Source organism: Alosa sapidissima, chromosome 1 (assembly GCF_018492685.1).
Source record: "Alosa sapidissima isolate fAloSap1 chromosome 1, fAloSap1.pri, whole genome shotgun sequence".
NCBI classification, from domain to species: domain Eukaryota; kingdom Metazoa; phylum Chordata; class Actinopteri; order Clupeiformes; family Clupeidae; genus Alosa; species Alosa sapidissima.
Window position 1 is genome coordinate 817501 of NC_055957.1, and position 22500 is coordinate 840000.

Sequence of the window (22500 nt, forward strand, 5' to 3'; positions counted from 1 at the left end):
CCCCCCCCCCCCCCAAGTAATAGCACCGCTGCTGGAAAAATTTCTAGGGGAAACACTGTAGTGTATAGTGTGTGTGTGTGTGTAGTGTATAGCGTGTGTGTAGTGTATGTGTGTATGTGTGTATAGTGTGTGTGTGTGTGTGTGTGTACCGGTGAGTTCTCTGTAGCTGAGTTCCACTGTGTTCTGTTCCGCGTGGGATCCCCCAGTGAAGTGGCTCTTGAGTTCCGGTTCCTCAAACTCCAGCAGTAACTGTTCCCTCTGCAGCCGTCTGCGGAACCACGGGCCGCGTTCTGCGTCGCAGCGCAGGTCTGGAATGGGGAACCGCAAACACAACAGCAGCCGCGCAGCACACACACTCACACACACTTCACACTGTGCAGGGGAGCGGCTGTCGTCCAGAAACACCTCAGCAAAGGCCTTGTGCTGCAGACACACACACACGCAGACGCATGCACGCACGTACACACACGCAGACACACACACACACACACGTACACACACGCAGACACGCACACACACACACGTACACACACGCAGACACACACACACGCAGACACGCACGAACACACGCATGCACGTACACACACACGCATGCACACACACACGCAGACACGCTTGCACACACACACACGCATGCACGCACACTCACACACACACACCCGCACGCACACACACACACAGAGAAAGGTGTTAATTATGCTCCTTGTGTGTGTGTGTGTGTGTGTGCATTTGTATGTCTGTGTGTCTGTTTAAATATTTGCATCGGTCATCTATGTACTAGTACAGCGGTTAAGCCCTCAAATTAAGGGGAATTGTGATGTTTCATGTTTCTTTCAAAAAGTGCACAATTTTCATGGTTACCCGCTGTACTATACATATGAGTTCTTACCAGACTAACTGGCTTATTATAGGATGTATACATATGTGAGGTCATCATCTCCATAGTAACATGTTTCCGTGGCTGCAACAGGGAGTGGAGACGGTCAACGATGCTGATGTCCAGCTCCACACGGCAACCACCGAGCTCCACCTTCAGATCCGCCCTGCCCGGCAACGCACGCACCTGCCCTCCCTAGCACACACAGCAGAGACATCAGTGTGTGTGTGTGTGTGTGTGTGTGTGTGTGATTAGGAGTGTGTGTGTGTGTGTTTGTGTGTGATTAGGAGTGTGTGTGTGTGTGTATGTGTGGTGTGTGTGTGTGTGTGTGTGTGTGTGTGTGTGTGTGTGTTGTACCTGAGGACCTCTTCGTTCAGTCAGCTTGTAGAGCAGGTGCAGGCAGGGAGTACTAGTGTTGCCGCCTGTGGCATCAAACGTCAGCAGCTAGACAAACACACACACACACACACACACACATCGGTAAAAGAAGCACACGTTGGCTTTCTCCACTCGCCTCGCTACTGTGTGTGTGTGCGCGTGAGATTAGGAGTGTGTGTGTCTTGCTACAGGCATGAGTGACGAGCATGAGCACACACTGTAGCCACTCCCGCTGTGCTGTAGCCACTCCCCCTCTCATACGGCACAGCGCAGACACAGAGAGGGTCAGTGGGGTTTTGGCAGCACTGAATCATGGCACAGCACAGGTTTACTAAGACACAAGATGTTTGGATGATTATCATGTCTGACCTCAACAATAAAGATTCCCTGTATGCAGTTTACTTGCATAAAATGATTCTGCGGATTTTGCCACAACACGCCAACAAACACGGGTAAGTGGCTATTCAAAACGACGTAAACATGATGTAGCCCAGGCTACTTTGGACTTGAGACTTTGAATAAACAAACAACAATTCCGACTGCACGGTCCCAAATTGAAACGAGCGATAGGCTAAGGTCTCCAATTGAAACGAGCGATAGGCTAAGGTCCCAAACTGAAACGAGGGATAGGCTAAGGTTCCGAATTGAAACGAGCGATAGGCTAAGGTACCAAATTGAAACGAGCGATAGGCTAAGGTCCCAAACTGAAACGAGGGATAGGCTAAGGTCCCGAATTGAAACGAGCGATAGGCTAAGGTACCAAATTGAAACGAGCGATAGGCTAAGGTCCCGAATTGAACAACGTTTCAGACAGAGAGTGCCAGCAGAGCGACGTCACTTATTCAACCAAAGACTGTTTTTGAGTCACATTGTTGCAAATCTCATATGATGATGCATCTTTCTACAAAATGTTTTGTCTTCTATATCATTAAGTTATTCAATAGGCTAAACATATAGCCTTACATCAAAGCTTTAGGCTTACGTCATTTCGATCAGCTACAGACAACGAGTGGCAGACAGAGCAGGATGTCACCTATAGGCTACCAGAGATTGTTGAGTCACATCGTTGCAAATTTCATACGATGAATCATCATTCCACAAAATGGTTTGTCTTCTCTATCAGAAGATATTCAATAAGCTTAACAATAAACATATAGCCTTAACTCCCTAAAAATGTCACATGCAGCCATGTCTAAATTATGCTTACTGCACATTAATTTTAGGCTAATATATTATAATATTCAGTATTCATTATTGAATGCTTAGCTGGAATGAGGTTTTTCCCCCCCATCATCCTATTTTTAAAGCAGTCATACCTAGTATAGCACAAACACACAAATATCATCACTTCCTGTCTTTGTAGAATACTAAGCTATTCACATCATCACTTCCTGTCTTTATAGAATACTAAGCTATTATTACATCATCACTTCCTGTCTTTGTAGAATACTAAGCTATTCACATCATCACTTCCTGTCTTTATAGAATACTAAGCTATTCACATCATCACTTCCTGTCTTTATAGAATACTAAGCTATTCACATAATCACTTCCTGTCTTTATAGAATACTAAGCTATTATCACACTATCACTTCCTGTCATTATAGAATGTTAACTTATTACATAGAGTGGTGAGAATAAGTTTACACACCCATGCTAAAGTTGACTAAAAAGAGGAATAAAAAAATTTTGGAAATTGATCTTAATGCTAAAAAAATGAGGAAATATCCAACCGATAAGGACACCAATTTATTTTGTGAATGAATAATGTATCATAAATAAATAAATGTTTTTCCTTAAAATAAAGGGGTCATGTGTGTGTATGTGTGTGTGTGTATTCTTACTTCCGTGTACTGTGCAGTGTGTGTGTTGTTGGGCGTCTCCATGGAGACGAGACACTCTAGCAACTCCATCTGACTAAAGGAGACGTCAGAGTTCAGACGCATCACGCTGGAGCTCTGAGTGTGTTCATACGACACACACACCCCCTCCGCCACCAACCTGCAACACACACACACACACACACACACACACACACACACACACATTAAACACACACACACACATTAAACACACGCTGGAGCTCTGAGTGTGTTCATACGACACACACACCCCCTCCGCCACCAACCTGCAACACACACACACACACACACACACACACACACACATTAAACACACACACACACATTAAACACACGCTGGAGCTCTGAGTGTGTTCATACGACACACACACCCCCTCCGCCACCAACCTGCAACACACACACACACACACACACATTAAACACACACACACACATTAAACACACGCTGGAGCTCTGAGTGTGTTCATACGACACACACACTCCCTCCGCCACCAACCTGCAACACACACACACATTAAACACACACACACACACATTAAACACACGCTGGAGCTCTGAGTGTGTTCATACGACACACACACTCCCTCCGCCACCAACCTGCAACACACACACACACACACACACACACACACATTAAACACACACACACACATTAAACACACACACACACACACACACATTAAACACACACACTGGAGCTCTGAGTGTGTTCATACGACACACACACACCCTCCGCCACCAACCTGCAACACACACACACACACACACACACACACACACATTAAACACACATTAAACACACACACACACATTAAACACACACTGGAGCTCTGAGTGTGTTCATACGACACACACACCCCCGCCGCCAACAACCTGCAACACACATACACACACACACACACACACACACACACACACACACACACATTAAACACACACACTGGAGCTCTGAATGTGTTCATACAACACACAGATACACCATTTGCCACCCATTAAACACACACACATTAAACACACATTAAACATACATTAAACACACAAACACATACACACACACACACACACACACACATACACACCAGTGGCAGATGCTGGTCTTTGGAACAGGGGAAGCTCTGATAAAAATGGCCAATTATTAAATTAATATTATTGAGGTGCTATATTGTTCTTTGAGGGCAATTATTAAATTCATATTATTGAGGTGCTATATTGTTCTTTGAGGGCCATTATTAAATTCATATTATTGAGGTTCTATATTGTTCTCCCAAAACCCAGATTAGACCAGCATAGAGTTGTGAGACATAGCAGCTGGCTACGTGGCTGCAGTTCACTTTTTTTTTGGGGGGGGGGGGGGGTAAATTGGCTGTGTGGTAGACCACTAGAGGTATTTCTCTGTGACTATTCTGTACATTCATCTGCCTTGCTGTTTTATTTTGAATCTGTCCTGGTAGGGAAGATTATCAAATGGCTAATAAACAATATTAGCATAATGTAGCCAGGCTACAGTTATATAGCAAACTAGCTGGCTACAACCCAGCTTACATACACGGTCACAAACTCGATAACTAAGCAGTATATGAAGGTCACAAACTTAATAACTAAAAGGTCACAAACTCAATAACTAAGCAGGATATGTACAAAGACAAATAGAAAACAAAAAGAATAGAAAATATATGAGAATTTGAGCTGCAGCTTGCCTCTTGACGACTTCACCTGCCAACGCAGCAAAGCATCGCTGAACTTGAAACTCTTCCTCTCTGATTGCGACATACACTGTCAATCGGGGTGGGCGATATGGACAAATATCGATATTTTTTGTGATTTTGACTTTGATTTAGTGGATGTGTAGGGTTTAGTGGATGTATGGGGTTTAGGGTTTAGTGGATGTGTGGGGTTTAGTGGATGTGTGGGGTTTAGTGTGGGGTTTAGTGGATGTGTAGGGTTTAGTGGATGTGTGGGGTTTAGTGTGGGGTTTAGTGGAAGTGTGGGGTTTAGTGGATGTGTGGGGTTTAGTGGATGTGTGGGGTTTAGTGAATGTCTGGGGTTTAGTGTGGGGTTTAGTGGATATGTGGGGTTTAGTGGATGTGTGGGGTTTAGTGTGGGGTTTAGTGGATGTGTGGGGTTTAGTGAATGTGTGGGGTTTAGTGTGGGGTTTAGTGGATATGTGGGGTTTAGTGGATGTGTGGGGTTTAGTGTGGGGTTTAGTGGATGTGTGGGGTTTAGTGAATGTGTGGGGTTTAGTGGATGTGTGGGGTTTAGTAGATGTGTGGGGTTTCAATGCATGATTTCGAGTCCCTCCCCTCACCCAAGTAATTTAAATACTCGATAACGTCAATTTGCAAATCGTTAAAACAACAATCACAATATTGTCACAGACGATATCGCCCAGCCCTAGTTGTCAATCAAAAAAAGTCCAGCCACTATGACGGTTCCTCCAATCATCATACAGAGGCTCGGTGTCAGGGCCATCCCACTGCCCCATTCACACCCTGAGTCATCCCACTGTCCCATTCACTTCATGAGTCATCCCACTGCCTCATTCACTTCATGAGTCATCCCACTGCCTCATTCACTTCATGAGTCATCCCACTGTCCCATTCACAGTCACCCTCATCAGCTGGAGACTTCGCTCACTGCCATGCACAACTGAAAGGCTGAGGAAGTCTTTTGTCCCCAGGGCCATTGAACTGTTCAATGCTTCACTAAAGAGAAGAGGAGAGATAGACTTCTCTGCTTAGTCTGTCTGCCTCTCCACCCTCTCCATGTTTGAGTACTGACTGCCCACTACTGCTTTACTACTGTTTTACTGCTACACTGTTTTTCATGCTATATTAGCACAGATGACCAATGGCTTCTGCTACAATACTGAATGGCTGTAACCCTATTACCTCAACCTGTTCTTGCACTGACATAGTTTTTTATAGTTTTTTATATTACCTTGTCTACATTATACTTTGCTCTCCTATTTGTCCATATTATTTATGCTGGTCTCTAGACCTTATTATTGCACTGGTGGACTAATGTATTATTTATGCTGGTCTCTAGACCTTATTATTGCACTGGTGGACTGTTGGACTACTTTTGCACCTTCACATACACACATACACATACAGTGGGCATCGCTTTCAAATGGCCACTTCAGTCGCGCATTACGAGGCGTGAAGCTGCGTGAAGCTTTAGTACCACTTTCGGCCACTGTTCGTCGCTCTGCCACTGTACATCGCTCTGCCTGCCGCCCCTTCTGAAAAAGCTCGATTTACCTCGATTTAGGCTACTTGGGTATGGCTTAATGCTTGACTACACGGTGATAATGGAAATCGAAATTTGCTGTCTATATTATTGTCAGTATTGGGTTAACGCAACTACGCAAATCAAAACAGTGGTGTGATAATTGAGCCAGTAGAGAAATAACTGTTCAGAATTAATCTGTAGCCTTGGGTAGGCTTCTGCGACATTTTTAACAGGCTACGCTATAGAGGCTTAGACAACTATGACCCACGTTTTGGTTTCGTAAATTAATTTGCTCTACTTCTTGACATGTCATTTTTATTTTTCTGTACAATAAACAAATACATCTGCTTTATGCCGCAGAATTACATTCACATTTGGAACTTATATAGTCCAATGCATCGTTACACTACGTTAGTGTTTCCCAAAACCATAGTAGCAACGAACGTTCGCAACCACTATCGTAAAGTTGTGTAGTTACAACTACACCTCTCGACCTGTGGTAGAATGCTAGTAGAAGCATAGTTCCAGGGATCTTCATGTCAAAGACGTCACTGACGCCAGTTATTTGTTTGCAAATTAATCATTATAAATATATTTAGGTTTCTAATTGATATTTACACTTCTAACCACCATATGTCCATATTTTAAAATGCCAAAGGCAGAAAATACATAAATTAAAAGTCAATTTGCAGCCATGTGCACGTAAGTAAAAGTCACACACCTGCAGATAATAATAAAGTGGTACGCACTTTTTGACGAGTCAGCTGAGAATATGTAGCCTTTGATTTTCATGGGGGGGGGGGGTCCTTGTTAGTTTACGCAAACCAAGCCAAGAAGGCCGATTCTGATTTTGATAATATGATTTGCACAAAAGATAAACTTAGGTAAACAACGATCAAAATCTTAACCCAGATTCGAACTCTTGGACAGGGGACTAGTAACTGCTGTGCAACGGCGGCTGTCATCTGCCGGCCTTAACGCAATGCGCCACAGAAGTATGTGCAGGTGCCCGTTCACGTGCTACTAAACGTCATTAACCACCTTAGTCCAGACTACTGAAGTTTGGAAACTATCATGGTCCAAACTTACAGTACTATGTAAGTACGACAGTTTTGGGTAACAGTCGTAACTTACATGTTGGTTAGTTGAACGATCCATCCTGTTAGTAAAAAGCTAACCTCCGTAGTTGTACGGGAAACGCACCCCAGATCAGCTTGTAGGCCATTAGCAATCTGTTTATTTTATTTTTAGTGCTGTAAGTTAAACGCGTTATTAACGGCGTTAACGGAAACCTATTTTAATGGCGTCAATCGCGAGATTAACGTTCATTTTGGTGTAACAAACTCTGTAGTTTTTTCACATGCTGTTGCAACGACTAGTAACGTTAGAACAACTAACGTTCATTTGAATCCCAATCAAGATAAACAATAATTGCTTTATTGTTAATATGGACTCCTGGAAAGTTCAGAAATGCAAAATAGAATTTTAATCATATGATAAAATATGTGATTAATCGTGATTAACTATAGGAATTCAGCGATTAATCGTGATTAAAAATTTTAATCGTTTGACAGCACTATTTATTTTATGAAGCCTACTCAGTAGATCACATGCCACATTCTCACTTTCAATAGACAGATGCAATAGCCATTGGTCAAGTATTGAGTATAAAGCAATTAAGATAGTACTCTATACAAAAAGTACTTCATACCATCATAAAAATTCGTTAAAACTAATAGCATTTTGCAACTTGACAAAACACTGGATTAAATATCGTAGGCACAGGAGAAAACTTGTACATCCATTGGCCCGTGGGGAGATCACATGCCAGTTGCCTCTCGCTTCAGTGCTATGACTCGTTCGGCTGTGAGCTTGTTTCGCCAAAAAAAAAAACTATTACAGATATCAATGCGTCTTTGTTCATGGGTTTGGCCTCACAGCAGAGGCTTAGACAACTATGACCCACGTTTTGGTTTTGTAATTTGCCCTACTTATTGACTGCAATGTAGTCAATTGACTGCTTGACAGGTTATTTTTATTTTTCTGTACAATAAACAAATACATCTGCTTTATGCCGCAGAATTACGCACTTGGCCAGTCTATAGAATGGGCACATTTTGGAGAGAATAGAGAATGTACGCACGCAAGAATCTGTAGGCTATTTGTGGCTGGTTACCAGCAAACAATGTTTAATGCATTAACTCAAGACGTCAAACATTTTCTAAACAATACAAACAGAAAGGATGCAGCAGGCAGCAAATGTAGAAGAGTAATTTCCAGTGGAAGAACAAAATGCTGAATGAGGCCCAAAGATATGAAGACATATCTGGCAAGTTGTTATTTTTTGAAGACGTAAATGGTTGGGCTATAGGCCTAGTTGGCAAGAAGGAGACATAAAGCCTGAGCATGCCACACTATCCACAGCTGTAGTAGCGGGGGGTAGGAGGATTACTGTTAGCGCAGGATTTATATAAAATTCTTCAACAGAAGGCCTGCCTCGAATGCAGGCTTGCCCAAAAAAAGGCCTGTGGTTTGCGCAGCCTACAGTAAGTAGGTCTTAGTGAGTTAGGTGTCTCAGAGGTGAAAAGTTGCGTTCGTGTGGGGCAGGGCCGGATTAACAATTCATAGACCCTTGGGAGCAAATGTCTGATGCCCCCCCCCACCTGCCCCCCAGCCAACGTGAATCGGGCGGTCAGTTAATAGGCCTATTGTGAAGATTTGTATTGCCATTTAAGGCACGAGCGCATCTGAGAGGCCAAGCCTCACCAAGTAGCCCGTTTGTTTACAACTAACATTACATTTAATTAAACTGCTTATAGGCTATGCCGAAATAGTTTCAACATTTTGAATATCAGTGTCGGGTGAATTAGGAAATGCCTTATGGCGGAAAGCTGCTTGGGATCCCCCCTGTCAAGCAATAACCATACAAAAAGTAAAAAACGTTATTGTAGGACTAGTAGACCTAAATTCTGAGAAATTAAATGGTACGAGACCAGCGCACCAGACCGCGATGTCTTCAAGGGTTGAATGAAGGGAGTTTGCAAAACTTAGTGTATTTTTCAAGTCAATAAACATTCTTAATTTTCGAATGTCTTTGTCAGGGAACATCTGACTTTTAAAAACCATAGGCCTGGTAGTCGCTCAGACAAGGAGTTATAAGATAAAGACAATACCATTTGTGTCACCTAATGCAGTTCAGTGAATTAGCAAGATACCATCAGAAGGCAACAATCATAAAGCACAGTGCGCGCGCGCGCTCTCTCCCCTGCGCATAAAGCTGTCTGCGTGTTGTAGGCTAGATTTGCGTGAGTTCTTTCTATCTGCTTTACTTTTGTGAGTTGCGACCACCTAGGCTATGTTATAGACGTTCTATGAGGTACCAGTGTTTAGCTGTGTCACAAAACAATAAGCTTTGTCAGACTACTTTTAAAATGATATTCAGGGCTATATATATGTTAAACGTCGTTGCAGCGTCACTGGAAAAATACAAATTAAAGTCGTGATGCCGCGTGATCCCGCGCGCGGACCGCGAGGGAAGCTGGCCAAGTCGAAGCACTGCCCACTGTATCTACACTATACTTTACTCTCCTATTTGTCCATATTATTTATGCTGCTCTCTAGACCTTACTCTTGCACTGTTGCACTAATGTATCATTTATGCTGCTCTCTAGACCTTACTCTTGCACTCTTGCACTGTTGCACTAATGTATTATTTATGCTGGTCTCTAGACCTTACTCTTGCACTGGTGGACTAATGTATTATTTATGCTGGTCTCTAGACCTTACTCTTGCACTATTGGACTAATATATTATTTATGCTGGTCTCTAGACCTTACTCTTGCACTATTGGACTAATGTATTATTTATGCTGGTCTCTAGACCTTACTCTTGCACTGTTGGACTACTTTTTGCACCTTCACCATGACACTCACTCTCTTGAGCACCTTGCCATGCACACAGAACTACAGGCCAGTCCCGGCCCTGTCACTGCAAGCGTCTCATGCTTGATCACCCTCAAGCACACTGTGGAATTTTTAGTATTTAGTTTTGTTAGTTTTTCTTATCTTCTACTGTCTCTATTGTACAGTAGGGTTTGGTTATATGTTTATACTTATATTTACCATTTCTGCTGTAAGTGCATGTTGTGTGTGACGTCTGTTTGCTACTGAGACCTTTGAATTTCCCCTTGGGGATCAATAAAGTATCTATCTATCTATCTATCTATCTATCTATCTATCTTCACTCCCTGAGACGCCGGTGTCAGGGCCACCCCACTGCTCCATTCACTCCCTGAGATGCCGGGCTTCCCTGGAAATTACGAATTCGTGGCTTTTGTCCAATAAACATCTAGCTTTTCTGCACTGAAATCAGCCCATTCTGAAATGCCATTGAAAGTCCAGTGAAGCCGAGCGTCTGTGGGGTTTGTAATGGATTGTGTCGTCAAAGCAATGTACTGTATTAGGGGAGTGGAAATCACAATAGATGACCGGCAAAACCTTATTGCTGAACAAACTAGCCATGAAGTTGAACACGTTTTTGGCATGCTCTAGTTGGAATAGCAGGCTAATTTAATAATAGTGTTGGATTCTCTAGTTGGAATAGCAGGCTAATTTAATAGTAGTGTTGGATTCTCTAGTTGGAATAGTAGGCTAATTTAATAATAGTGTTGGATTCTCTAGTTGGAATAGTAGGCTAATTTAATAATAGTGTTGGATTCTCTAGTTGGAATAGTAGGCTAATGCAATAATAGTGTTTGATGCAATTTTTTAGTGATATTTACAGTGATAGAATAATAAGGAGGCGGAGCTTCCCCTGTAGTCTCAGAGCAATCACCTCTGATACACACACACATTAAACACACACACACACACACCACACCATTAATGCGCCACAGCTTTTAACAGAATCACACACACACACACACCTCATTTTTAACACAGCACACCTTTAAAGACAATAGTAGTAAGTAGCTGTGGCTTCCCAATTAGAATGTCCACCATCATCTACGAACCAATCAGTAGCCATGGCCCTCAAGGAGCAACTCACCTGAACCAATCAGTAGCCACGGCCCTCATGACATCATCCCTGAACCAATCAGTAGCCATGGCGCTCATGGAGCAACTCACCTGAACCAATCAGTAGCCATGTCCCTCATGACATCATCCCTGAACCAATCAGTAGCCATGGCCCTCATGACATCATCCCTGAACCAATCAGTAGCCATGGTGCTCATGGGGCAACTCACCTGAGGTGGTCATGGGGACAGGCCTTGTCAAAGACGTCTCGTGATTGGACACAGCCATGGGGGAGGAGCTTGTGTGCGGCCAGCGTTTGGAAGAAGTGTGTGGCCATTGGTGTAGAGGGACTGTGGGCGGAGTCAGCCGGGGGCAGAGGGTCGATGTGCAGGACCACCACTCGGAGGCGCTCCACAGTCAAGCGCAGCACCAGCTCAGGACACGAGTCATCAGGGAGATGAGCTACACACACACACACACACACACACACACACATATATATATATATATATAAACACACAGCAGCAGCTCAGGACACGCTACACACACAGACACACACGTACGTACACACACACACACACACACACACACACGTTTGTAAAGTTTGTAAGTACACCAGGAGTTTATTTAAAGAACACTTGATAGCTTCTACTCTCTGCTGCTAGCTACTGCTGCGTTGACGTTACTTCCGTGATTTGGGGAAAGCCCATAAAAGTCCTGACAGAAAGCGATGCATCAGGATGTAAAGCAGTTGTAAACACTTCGGAAAAAAATATAAAAAACTTTCGATATACCGAAAAACTTTTACGTAATTGCTTTCTGCCAGGACTTTTACGGGCTTTTCCCAAATCACGTAAGTAACGTTGACGCAGTGGTAGCTAGCAGCACAGATACATAAATAAACTCCTGGTATACTTACAAACTTTCCAATTTGAGAAATTGGAAAGTTTGTAAGTTTTATGAGTACAGAACCTATTTGTACTACTGTAGAAGTTTGATAACATTCCGGGTATTATTAGTGGGGTCATTTACGAGATACACAACGTGTTCCATTAGCGCCAACGTTAAGCTAGTAGCAACCATCCATTTAGAACTAGTAACGGTAGTTTTTCCTGCAAGTTGAGAAATTAGTTGATGTGTCGGAAGAAAGAAGTTCTACAAACAAGACAGTTTTAGCGATTAAAACGTTTAAATTGTAACAGGAAATGAACACAACGCAAGTGGCAGCAGTGGAATAAGTGGGATAATGGACTCCCGCTTATTCCACTGCCGTTTTACAACCTCAACCGTGTGCATTCATTTCTGTGAACAGACCACCGTGTCGTCCATTATCCCTTACACACTCTTTTGATCCTGTGAGGGAAACTGGCGAGAATAGTCTGGATTAACGCGCGTGTGTGTGTGTGCGCGTGTGTGTACTTACAGGTCTGTCTGTGCAGCTTGTGTGTATGTGTGTAAGTAGCCTCCTGTTGTTTATCTCGTTGTCGGTTCACCTCCAGATACTCGTCCCATCCAGCCTAAGCAGGAACACACACACACACACACACACACACACACACACACACACACACACACACACACAGTAACTTCATCATGTCCAATGCTAGGCAAGTTTATTTATATTATTTATTAGTATCAAATCATATCCATGTGGCACAGTGTTAGGGCTATGGGTTAGGATTAACTGCTTTAATTGCAGCATGTGAATTATAGATAGTAGAAATAAGATGTAGACTAAAGCCTGTTTAGTTTGGATTTAGATGTGGACTACACATTTAGTTTGGCCTTTACTAATTGACCGATCGCAAAAGCCACGGCCCCTTAGTTATTGTTGCGAGTTTCGTCAAACTCGGGCCAGAGTTGACTAGAATTTCAATGGTAGCTGTAAGACTGTATGTAAAAGTTACAGCCCAAGAGACTCTTTTGGAGACCCACGGACCTGATTTCATTTAGAATCCGTCGAAAGACTCCAGTGTCCCACATTTTTCCTGCTGGTCGGAGATCGAAATAGCAACCCTTCGGTTACAAGCCCTTATGTGTATGTGTGTGTGTGTGTGTGTGTACTGTGCGTGTGTGTGTGCGTGTGTGCATGTGTGTGCGTGCGACTTACAGCTGTTTGGCCAGATGGTGACTCGCCGAGAGAGGCGGAGTAATTACTGTTGAGTGACAGGTCAAGGTCAACAGTAGGCGGGTCCCCGAGAGGGGGCAAAGACGATAGGCTGTGGGACATGTCCATCTCAGCCATGGAGAAAAACACTTCCTCTTCACAAGATGAAGAAAAACACAGATCAACACACAAGTATAAAAACACACACATACATAAACACACACACACACACACACACACACACACACACACACACACATATGCATAAACTCACACATACACGTAAACATACACATACATGCATAAACTCATACAGTACGCTTCAGAATTATAGGCACCTTTGTGAAAGTTGACTAAAAACAGTTATAAAAATATTTTGGTGATTTATTGTAATCTCACAATGACAACAATGAGGAAAAATCCAACATTGAAGGGAAGCAAATGTATTCTGAGAAAATAAATAAATATTTTTTAACAAAAGCACATTGCCCAAAATGATTGACACCCCTAGAAAATCATATACAAAATGTAACAAAAGAATTTTTCCTATTTATATTCAACTTATTTAGGTTAGGGCCCGTCCAATTTCTCCCCCCTTAAAACTTCCACTTGGTTTTGATTGCCCTCAACATTAAAGCCGCCTCAACAAGGGAAGTGGAGGTGAAGATCTTTCCCTATGAATTGGGACACCACTATATGCAAATTAGCGTAGCGAACGTGCTCACCTACGTTATGCGCAGCGCCGACGTGTCTACCGGTGTGCCTGCTACTATTTTCATTCAGGAACATGCCCATTCCAGCGGTCATTGTTGTGTGGACCGTTTATCTACGTCTGGTTAATCAACAAAGATATACGTGTTCATGTGAATGCCAGAACACACACCTTAAATACTGACGAAACTACTCAGATCAGATACTGTATATAACGTTATTTGTAGGGCTGTAACGATACACCAACCTTACGATTCGGTTTGTTTCACGATTTTTGACCCACGGTTCGATACGAATCTCGATTTTTTTGGGGGGCTAGACATTTTATTAAATAACATTTTAATAGCCTCCTTTAGATTAGAACACAAGAGGATTACAATATAATATATCTATTATTTTATATCCTGATATAAAAATATTTTTTCTGAATGACTGATATTTATGACAGCACACTTTATGCAGATTAGCCTATAGCCTAGGCCTACTATTTTTTATTACAACTCTACCTCTTTAATTCAGCTGTCTGGTTGAAGCCTGGAAATATTGTAAACAAAGTAGCATAGTTGGCTAGCTTAGCCTATCATAGTCTACTGATTGGACTGTTCAAGTCAAAGTCAAAGTCTGCTTAATTGTCAATTTCTTCACATGTCAAGACATACAAAGAGATCGAAATTGCGTTTCCTACTATCCCACGGTGGAGACAAGACATATTTTACCAATTAGGTCCACAGACAAACATAACATTCAAGTAAACAATATAAAAAGTAAAAATAAGAAGGCACATACAATGAAGAAATAAGAGCAGCAAAATTTGGTAGAAATTGTGCAATTGTGCATACAGTAGACAGTCAATATAATAGTGCAAAAGTCAGGCCAATAAATGGCTTAGGTAGTTTTGTTTGACCTAAGTATGCAAGTGGCATAGTGGTGCAAGTTATGTAAGAGCAGCAGAAGTGTGTTCAGAAGTGTTCAGGACAACAGGACAACAACAACAAGTTGCAAGTGTGCAAGTGTACAAGTGGAGTAGTGCAAGTGGAGTAGTGCAAGGCAGCCATTGTGGGTCTAAAAGTTGTTGTTATGGAGTTAGGATGTTATGTAGCTGAGGGGGGAGAGGGGGGAGAGAGTTCAGGATCCTAACAGCCTGGTGTATGAAGCTGTTGGTGAGTCTGGTGGTGCGGGAGCGCAGGCTTCTGTACCTCTTCCCAGAGGGCAGTAGATCAAACAAATTGTGAGCGGGGTGACTTGCATCACTCACAATTGTGGACGCCTTGCGGGTGAGGTGGGAGGTGTAAATGTCCTTCAGGAAGGGGAGTGAAGCACCAATAATCCTTCCAGCTGTGTTCACTATGTGCTGCAGGGCTTTCCTGTTATATTCAGTGCAGCTTCCACCCCACACAGCGATACAGCTGGAGAGGATGCTCTCAATGGTGCCTCGGTAGAATGTGGTCATGATTGCTGGTGGAGCACTTGCTCACCTGAGTTTCCGCAGGAAGTACAGGCGGCGCTGAGCTTTCTTCGCCAGTGATGCAGTGTTGGTGGTCCAGGAGAGGTCTTCACTGATGTGCACCCCCAGGAATTTGGTGCTGCTCACTCTCTTCACCACAGCACCGTCGATGGTCTGTGGCAGGTGTTGGGTGTGACTTCTACGGAAGTCAACAACAATCTCCTTGGTCTTGCTGACGTTCAGCAGGAGGTTGTTGTCCCTGCACCACGTGGTCAGAAGGTCGACCTCCAACCTGTATTGAGTCTCGTCGCCCTTGGTGATGAGACCCACCAGAGTTGTGTCATCAGCAAATTTCACTATGTGGTTGTTGCTGTAGGTTGCAGTGCAGTCATGCGTCAGCAGGGTGAAGAGCAGCGGACTGAGCACGCAGCCTTGGGGGGCCCCCGTGCGCAGTGTGATGCTGCTTGAGATATTGTTGCCAACACGTACTACTTGAGGCCTCTGACAGAGGAAGTCCAGTAGCCAGTTGCAGAGGTAGGTACTGAGTCCCAGTTTGTCAAGTTTGCAGATGAGTTGTTGTGGTATTATGGTGTTGAATGCAGAACTGAAGTCTATAAACAGCAATCTCACATATGAGTCTCTTTTTTCCAGGTGGGTGAGGGCTGGGTGGAGGGCAGAGCAGATTGCATTCTCTGTGGACCGTTTGGCTCGGTATGCAAACTGGAAGGGGTCCAGGGTAGGGGGGAGAATGGATTTGATGTGTGACATGACAAGCCGCTCAGTTTCCCCATGTGTGTTTAAGTTTCAAGGTAATACTTGTTCTCCTTGGGACAGGCCCTTTTGGGAAACGTTGGTATTGAGATGATCAGTCAACTTAAATGCAAGAGTTTTAAACAAATATGTGCAGCATGCTAATGATGCTAAGCGGATTTAATAGTAATTTAGCTAGTCGTCTATGCGTCCTTGCTTTCACAATTGTGAATGTTTTATTTAAGTCGCGGGAGAGGGAGGGAGAGTGAGAGGGAGGGAGCGCGAGAGAGAGCGGGGCAAGGAGAGGGGGTTTACTTCTATACTGTTTGGTAAAGTTGCACACATAGTCTACAATGAAAGCAAGGAGAGGTATGAAATTATTATTTATTTATTTATTTGTTTTTGGACATCGTAGGCTACCGATAAGTAAAGCGGGAGTTGTGGGTTGCTTTTGCGGCCGCGTAAGATGCAAAGCACTGCGTGAAACACTGGAAGGTGTGTCGCGATTCTGCCTTTTCACACCGCGACACAGTATCGTGGATATATGAATGTCGCGATTTCGGTTTCGAATTGTATATCGTTATAGCCCTAGTTATTTGATGGGCAGACTCTCTCAGAACTCAGCAGATATCATGAACATCGTCAGATAGCTTCGTGAGATATTTTCTAACATTAGTGTTCAAAACTCAACAGTCCATCAGATGTGCATCAAACTAACATATTCCAACATATTTAAACATTCTAATAATATATATGAAATATATGAAAAATTTGGCCAGCTCGGTGAGCTCGCACGGTATCCTGGGTAATTTCATCTCCCACTTTGTTTTAAGTCTGCATCGGTCCTGGCTATATTTTGAGGGTTGATTTTAAGGGGAAAATAGCACTTCCCCTTGCTCCCTAAAGTAATGGGACACCCTAGCCCTACACGTGCACGCGCAAAATCAAGGGTTAGGGCAAAAATCTAGGGGTAGGGGAGGTATTGGGACGGGCCCTTAATCAGAGTGTCTGAACTCTCAGAAGTAGTTCATGACTTTCTTTTTCACAAAGGTATTTGAAATAAAGTGACACAGAAGCTAAATAGATCGTCCCACACTGAACGCTAATATTTTGTCACTAGCAACCTGTCTTCTGTCAAATAGGCTATAATTGCAATTCAGCTCGGAATAAAAAAACATAGAAGAATGACTATACTGAAAAGAATCCCATGCCTAATGAAAATTATGGTTGAGGGGCTGTGATATTGTGGGGCTATTTTTATTCCCAAAGGTCTTGGGAACCTAATTAAGGTGCATGGCATCATGAACATCAAGAAAAACCTCAACATTTTCCAGATCAAAACAAAAAAGACGAACGGCCTAAAATCCCTTGCTTTGTAATCTCCAACTTTATGAGATGTCATATAATAGGAGAATATTACAAGCTGTTTTATTGGCAAAGGGAGGCTTAAAAATGTATTACAAGCAGGGGTGCCAATAATTTTTAGTGACGAGGTTTTGTTGAAAATATCTGTTTCCTGAGATTTTCCTTTTTCTCAAAATAAACTTGCTTCCCTTCAAGGTTGGATTTTCCGCTCATTGTTTTAACAGATTACTTTTTATATACGTTTTTAGTCAACTATATCAAAGGTGCCAATATTTCTGGAAGGTGCACACATACACAAGCATGCACACACAAGCATGCACACACATACACACACACATACCTACATCACACACTCGCTCACTTACACATACACAAGCATGCACACACATACACACACACACACACACACACACACACACACATACACATACTCAAGCATGCACACACACACACACACACATCTACTGTACCTACATCACACACTCGCTCACTTACACATACACACACACACAGACTGTTTTTAGGAAGCCTCACATACACGCATGCACATAGACACACACACTCACACACACCCCCAAACACACACGCACACACACCCACACACAGATAGACACACACACACACCCCCACATACACCCACACTCACACACACTGTTTTAGGGTGCGGAGTCACCTCTGCTGGACGCGGTCCTGGTGGTGCTCTCAAACAGGTCCTGCTGTGTGGGCGCTGCGGTGGTTGCCATGGTTTCCTTCTTGAGGCAGCGGCTGAGCTCCATGTGCAGCCGGTACTCGTCCTCCTGCTGCATGGGCCGACACCTCCGCTCCCTAGGCCCCGCCCACTCTGCTCCGCCTGCGCCAATCACAGCAGCTCAGAAGTGTGTGTCTGTGTGTGTGCACGAGCGTGCGTACTTGTATGTGACGGTGTGTGTGCGTACTTGTATGTGACGGTGTGTGTGCGTGTGTGCGTACTTGTATGTGACGGTGTGTGTGTGTATGTATGTGTATATGTACAGTGGGGAAAATAAGTATTGAACACGTCAACATTTTTTTCAGTAAGTATTCTTCCAGTGAGGCTATTTGCATGAAATTTTCTCCAGACATTAGTATTAACTTAGGTTATCCACAAATATTAAAAAATTCAAACATTAATGTCCATAAGTAGAGTTATGAGTAAAAAAGTGGAATGGCATAGGGAAAAAGTATTGAACACGCTAAGAAAAAGCAGTACACAAAGGCAAGGAATGGCAAGGAACGAGCTGGAATCTATACGTAGTTAGAGAGTAATTATCCCTCTTATCTGTGCAAATTAATGTAAGCTGGGTTAGCACATATTGATGAGCTATAAAATGGTTTTTCATTACCAAGGTGTCACACAAGAAACATTTCATGATGGGTAAAAGCAAAGAGCTCTCCCAAGACCTTTGCAACCTTATTGTTGCAAAACATATCAATAGAACTGGTTACGGATGCATTTCAAAACTTCAGAATCATCCAGTAAGCAGTATTGGACCCATTATCTGCAAGTGGAAGGAACATTACTGCATCATCAATCGGCCATGCACAGAATCTCCTCACAAGATTTCTGACCAGGAAGTCAGAAGGATAGTCAGAAGTGTAGCCTAAGAGCCAAGGACCACGGAGAAAGCTCCAGAAAGACTTGGAGGCAGCAGGTACAATTGGTACAGAGAAAATCATAGGTAATGCACTCTACCGCCATGGCCTCTATGCACGCTCACCCCACATGACTCTATTACTGAAGAAAAACATGTCGAAGCTTATTGAAAGTTTGCTACACAACATTTGGACAAGAATATGAACTACTAAGAGAATGTATTCTGGTCAGGTGAGAGCAAAATTTAACTTTTTGGATGTCATACTACACACCATATTTGGAGGAGAAATGGCACTGTGCATCACCCTAAAAATACCCTACCAACAGTGAGGTTTGGAGGTGGAGGCATCACGGTGTGGGGCTGTTTTTCATCTCATGGTACTGTCAGACTTCATACAGTTGAAGGAATGATGAATGGAGCCATTTTTCTGGGAGAATCTTGCCATCCACCAGGACAATGAGGATGAGACATGGCTAGACCTTCCAGCAGGACAGTGATCCAACGCATTCAGCAAAGGAAACTCAATTGGTTTCAGAGAAAGGAAATCAAGGCCCTGACTTAAATCCAATTGAACAGTTTTGGAAGTTACCTAAAGATCAGGATTTACAAGAGGGACCCCTGGAATCTTCAATATTAAAAGACTATCTGTTTGAAAGAATAGGCCAAAATCACACCTGAATACTGCGACTGATTAGTTTCGTCATACAGGAAATGCCTTGAAGCTCTCATTACAAATAAAGGCTTTTCCACAAAGTATTTAAGAAATTTCAGTAGGCATGTTCAATACTTTTTTCCTGTGGCATTTCACTTTTTTACTCATAACTCTACTTATGAACATTAATGTTTGGATTTTTTTATATGTGTGGATTAAGTTAATACTAATGTCTGGTGAAAATGTCATGCAAATAGCCTCACTGGAAGTATACTTACTGAAAAAAATGACGTGTTCAATACTTATTTTCCCCGCTGTATGTGTATGTACTGTATATATATGAGTGTGTGCGTGTGTGTGAGTGTGTGTGTGTGTATATATGTATGTGTATGTATATATATATATATATATATATATATATATATATATATATGTGTATGTATATATATATATATATATATATATATATATATATATATATATGTGTGTGTGTGTGTGTGTGTATGTATGTGTGTATATATGTATATGTATGTATATATATATATATATATATATATATATATATATATATATATATATATATATGAGTGTGAGTGTGTGTGTATGTACAGTGGGCAGTGCTTCGACTTGGCCAGCTTCACTCGCGGTCCGCGTGCGGGATCACGCGGTATCACACGACTTTAATTTGTATTTTTCCAGTGACGCTGCAACGACACTGCAACAACCCAAACAACCGGCAGAGGTCTCAAGTGAGCAGGGTGTCTCGTAAAAAGAAATGGAGCCTGGAAAACCCTACACAGACTTCACTACAGACTTTAGCAGACTGGTTTAGAAATAATTTATTAGCCAGAAATATGCCTGCCCTGCCCTAATAAAGAAATATTTGGTTAACTGCAAGTGAATCCCGTTTGCAGCCGTACAAGAAACGCAGGACAAATTAAACATTCTGGTTTTCTCCGAGTGCAACGATGATAGACAGACATCATTTGGACAAAATACAGAGCATATTAACCTCCGTTGCTCAGCAAAATGCCTTCCTGTTATGTCCTGTTATCATGGAGTTACAGGCGATAAACGATTTTTGATGGTCACAAGTTTACTTCATAAGCGGTTTATTTTTTTGATTATTAAAGAGTGTTTTTTTAATCCTCCTGCCCCCTGATAGGCCTACCACAGCTGTGGATAGTGTGGAATGTTCAAGTAATAACACAATCCAATGTGTGTCTCAATTGTCCCCCGTTGACCACCTCACACATTTCTTTAGATTTTGCAACAAACTTACATGACACAATGCCATAAAATATGCCAGTTTTAGGACACAGAATAATGTTTGTAATGATACCAGTTAGGCCTACGTTTAACAGTAACAAGTGTAATGAGCTATTCATTGTCGAAGGTGCATGAAGTTAAATTCTTACTTTGGAAAACAAACATTTGCTGATATCATCGCCGATCATCAGAATATTGCAACAGATTCTGTGTGTTCTGGACTGCAGGTAACTTGTTAAGCCAGTGGTTCTCAAACTTTTATTTCATTCCCCAATTTGATCAAGGGGCATGACTGATGATAGTGGAGATAACGTGTTATCCCGAGGCCTTTGCAAGTCAGCATCTCTGACATAGTAGTCTACCCTATTAAAAATATACGTTTTCGATGTCCCAAACGGAGAGCCATAGGCCTACTTTATTGTTTTTAACGATCTCTATGCTACTCACAAAAATGTAGGCATGGGGACATGATGAAGTAGGCTATCCAACTCGTGTGTTAAATTATTGTGATTACGAGCCAGTGGTTTTCAAAAATGATGCGTGACTCGGACATCTAACTAAATGCAACAGGCTCATATCTTCCTCGCATTCGCAAAATGAGGACCAGTGTTTTGTCAAATTGCAAATAGCTATTCGTTTTAACAAATTTTTATGATAGTATGAAGTGCTTTTTGTATAGGCTACGATCTTAATATTGGAATATGGGGAGGGAAGTGGCGCGTCTGCAGTCAGCCAAATATGAATGTAATTCTGCAGCATAAAGCAGATGTATTTGTTTATTGTACAGAAAAACAAAAATGACATGTCAAGCAGTCAATTGACTACATTGCAGTCAAGAAGTAGGGCAAATTAAGACACTGTTTTGATTTGTGTAGTTGCGTTACCCCCAACACTGACAATAACATAGACAGCAAATTAAGATATTTTTTTGTTTTGTGGAGCGTCACCGGTAGGCTATCAAAAGCAGATTTCGATTTTCGCTACCACCGTGTAGTCAAGCCTTAAGCCACACCCAAGTAGCCTTAATCGAGGTAATGTTTAATTATGCATGATTTATTTTGTTATTGAATTCATAGGCTGGGATTCCTCTCGGTAACAATTATGTTTAAAGGTAGCCTAGCCTCCTGCTTTTTCAGAAGGGGCAGCAGTCAGGCTACTGACAGAGCGATGTACAGTGGCAGAGCGACACACAGTGGCTGAAAGTGGTACTAAAGCTTCACGCAGCT

The 22500-nt window shown here is 42.5% G+C and overlaps 1 protein-coding gene across 2 annotated transcripts in view; it reads right to left on the reverse strand.

Annotated features, from left to right (window-relative positions):
* atg2b (autophagy related 2B) overlaps positions 1-22500 on the reverse strand; it is a 61390-nt gene that overhangs the window by 15575 nt on the left and 23315 nt on the right. For both annotated transcript variants that reach the window (XM_042086055.1, XM_042086047.1), the window contains exons 9-16: positions 18414-18590; positions 13474-13625; positions 12787-12880; positions 11594-11825; positions 3100-3256; positions 1235-1321; positions 890-1072; positions 150-423 (exon numbers count right to left, since the gene is read on the reverse strand). In XM_042086055.1, coding sequence (XP_041941989.1) covers positions 150-423; positions 890-1072; positions 1235-1321; positions 3100-3256; positions 11594-11825; positions 12787-12880; positions 13474-13625; positions 18414-18590 — 1356 coding nt within the window. The remainder of the gene's footprint in view (positions 1-149; positions 424-889; positions 1073-1234; positions 1322-3099; positions 3257-11593; positions 11826-12786; positions 12881-13473; positions 13626-18413; positions 18591-22500) is intronic.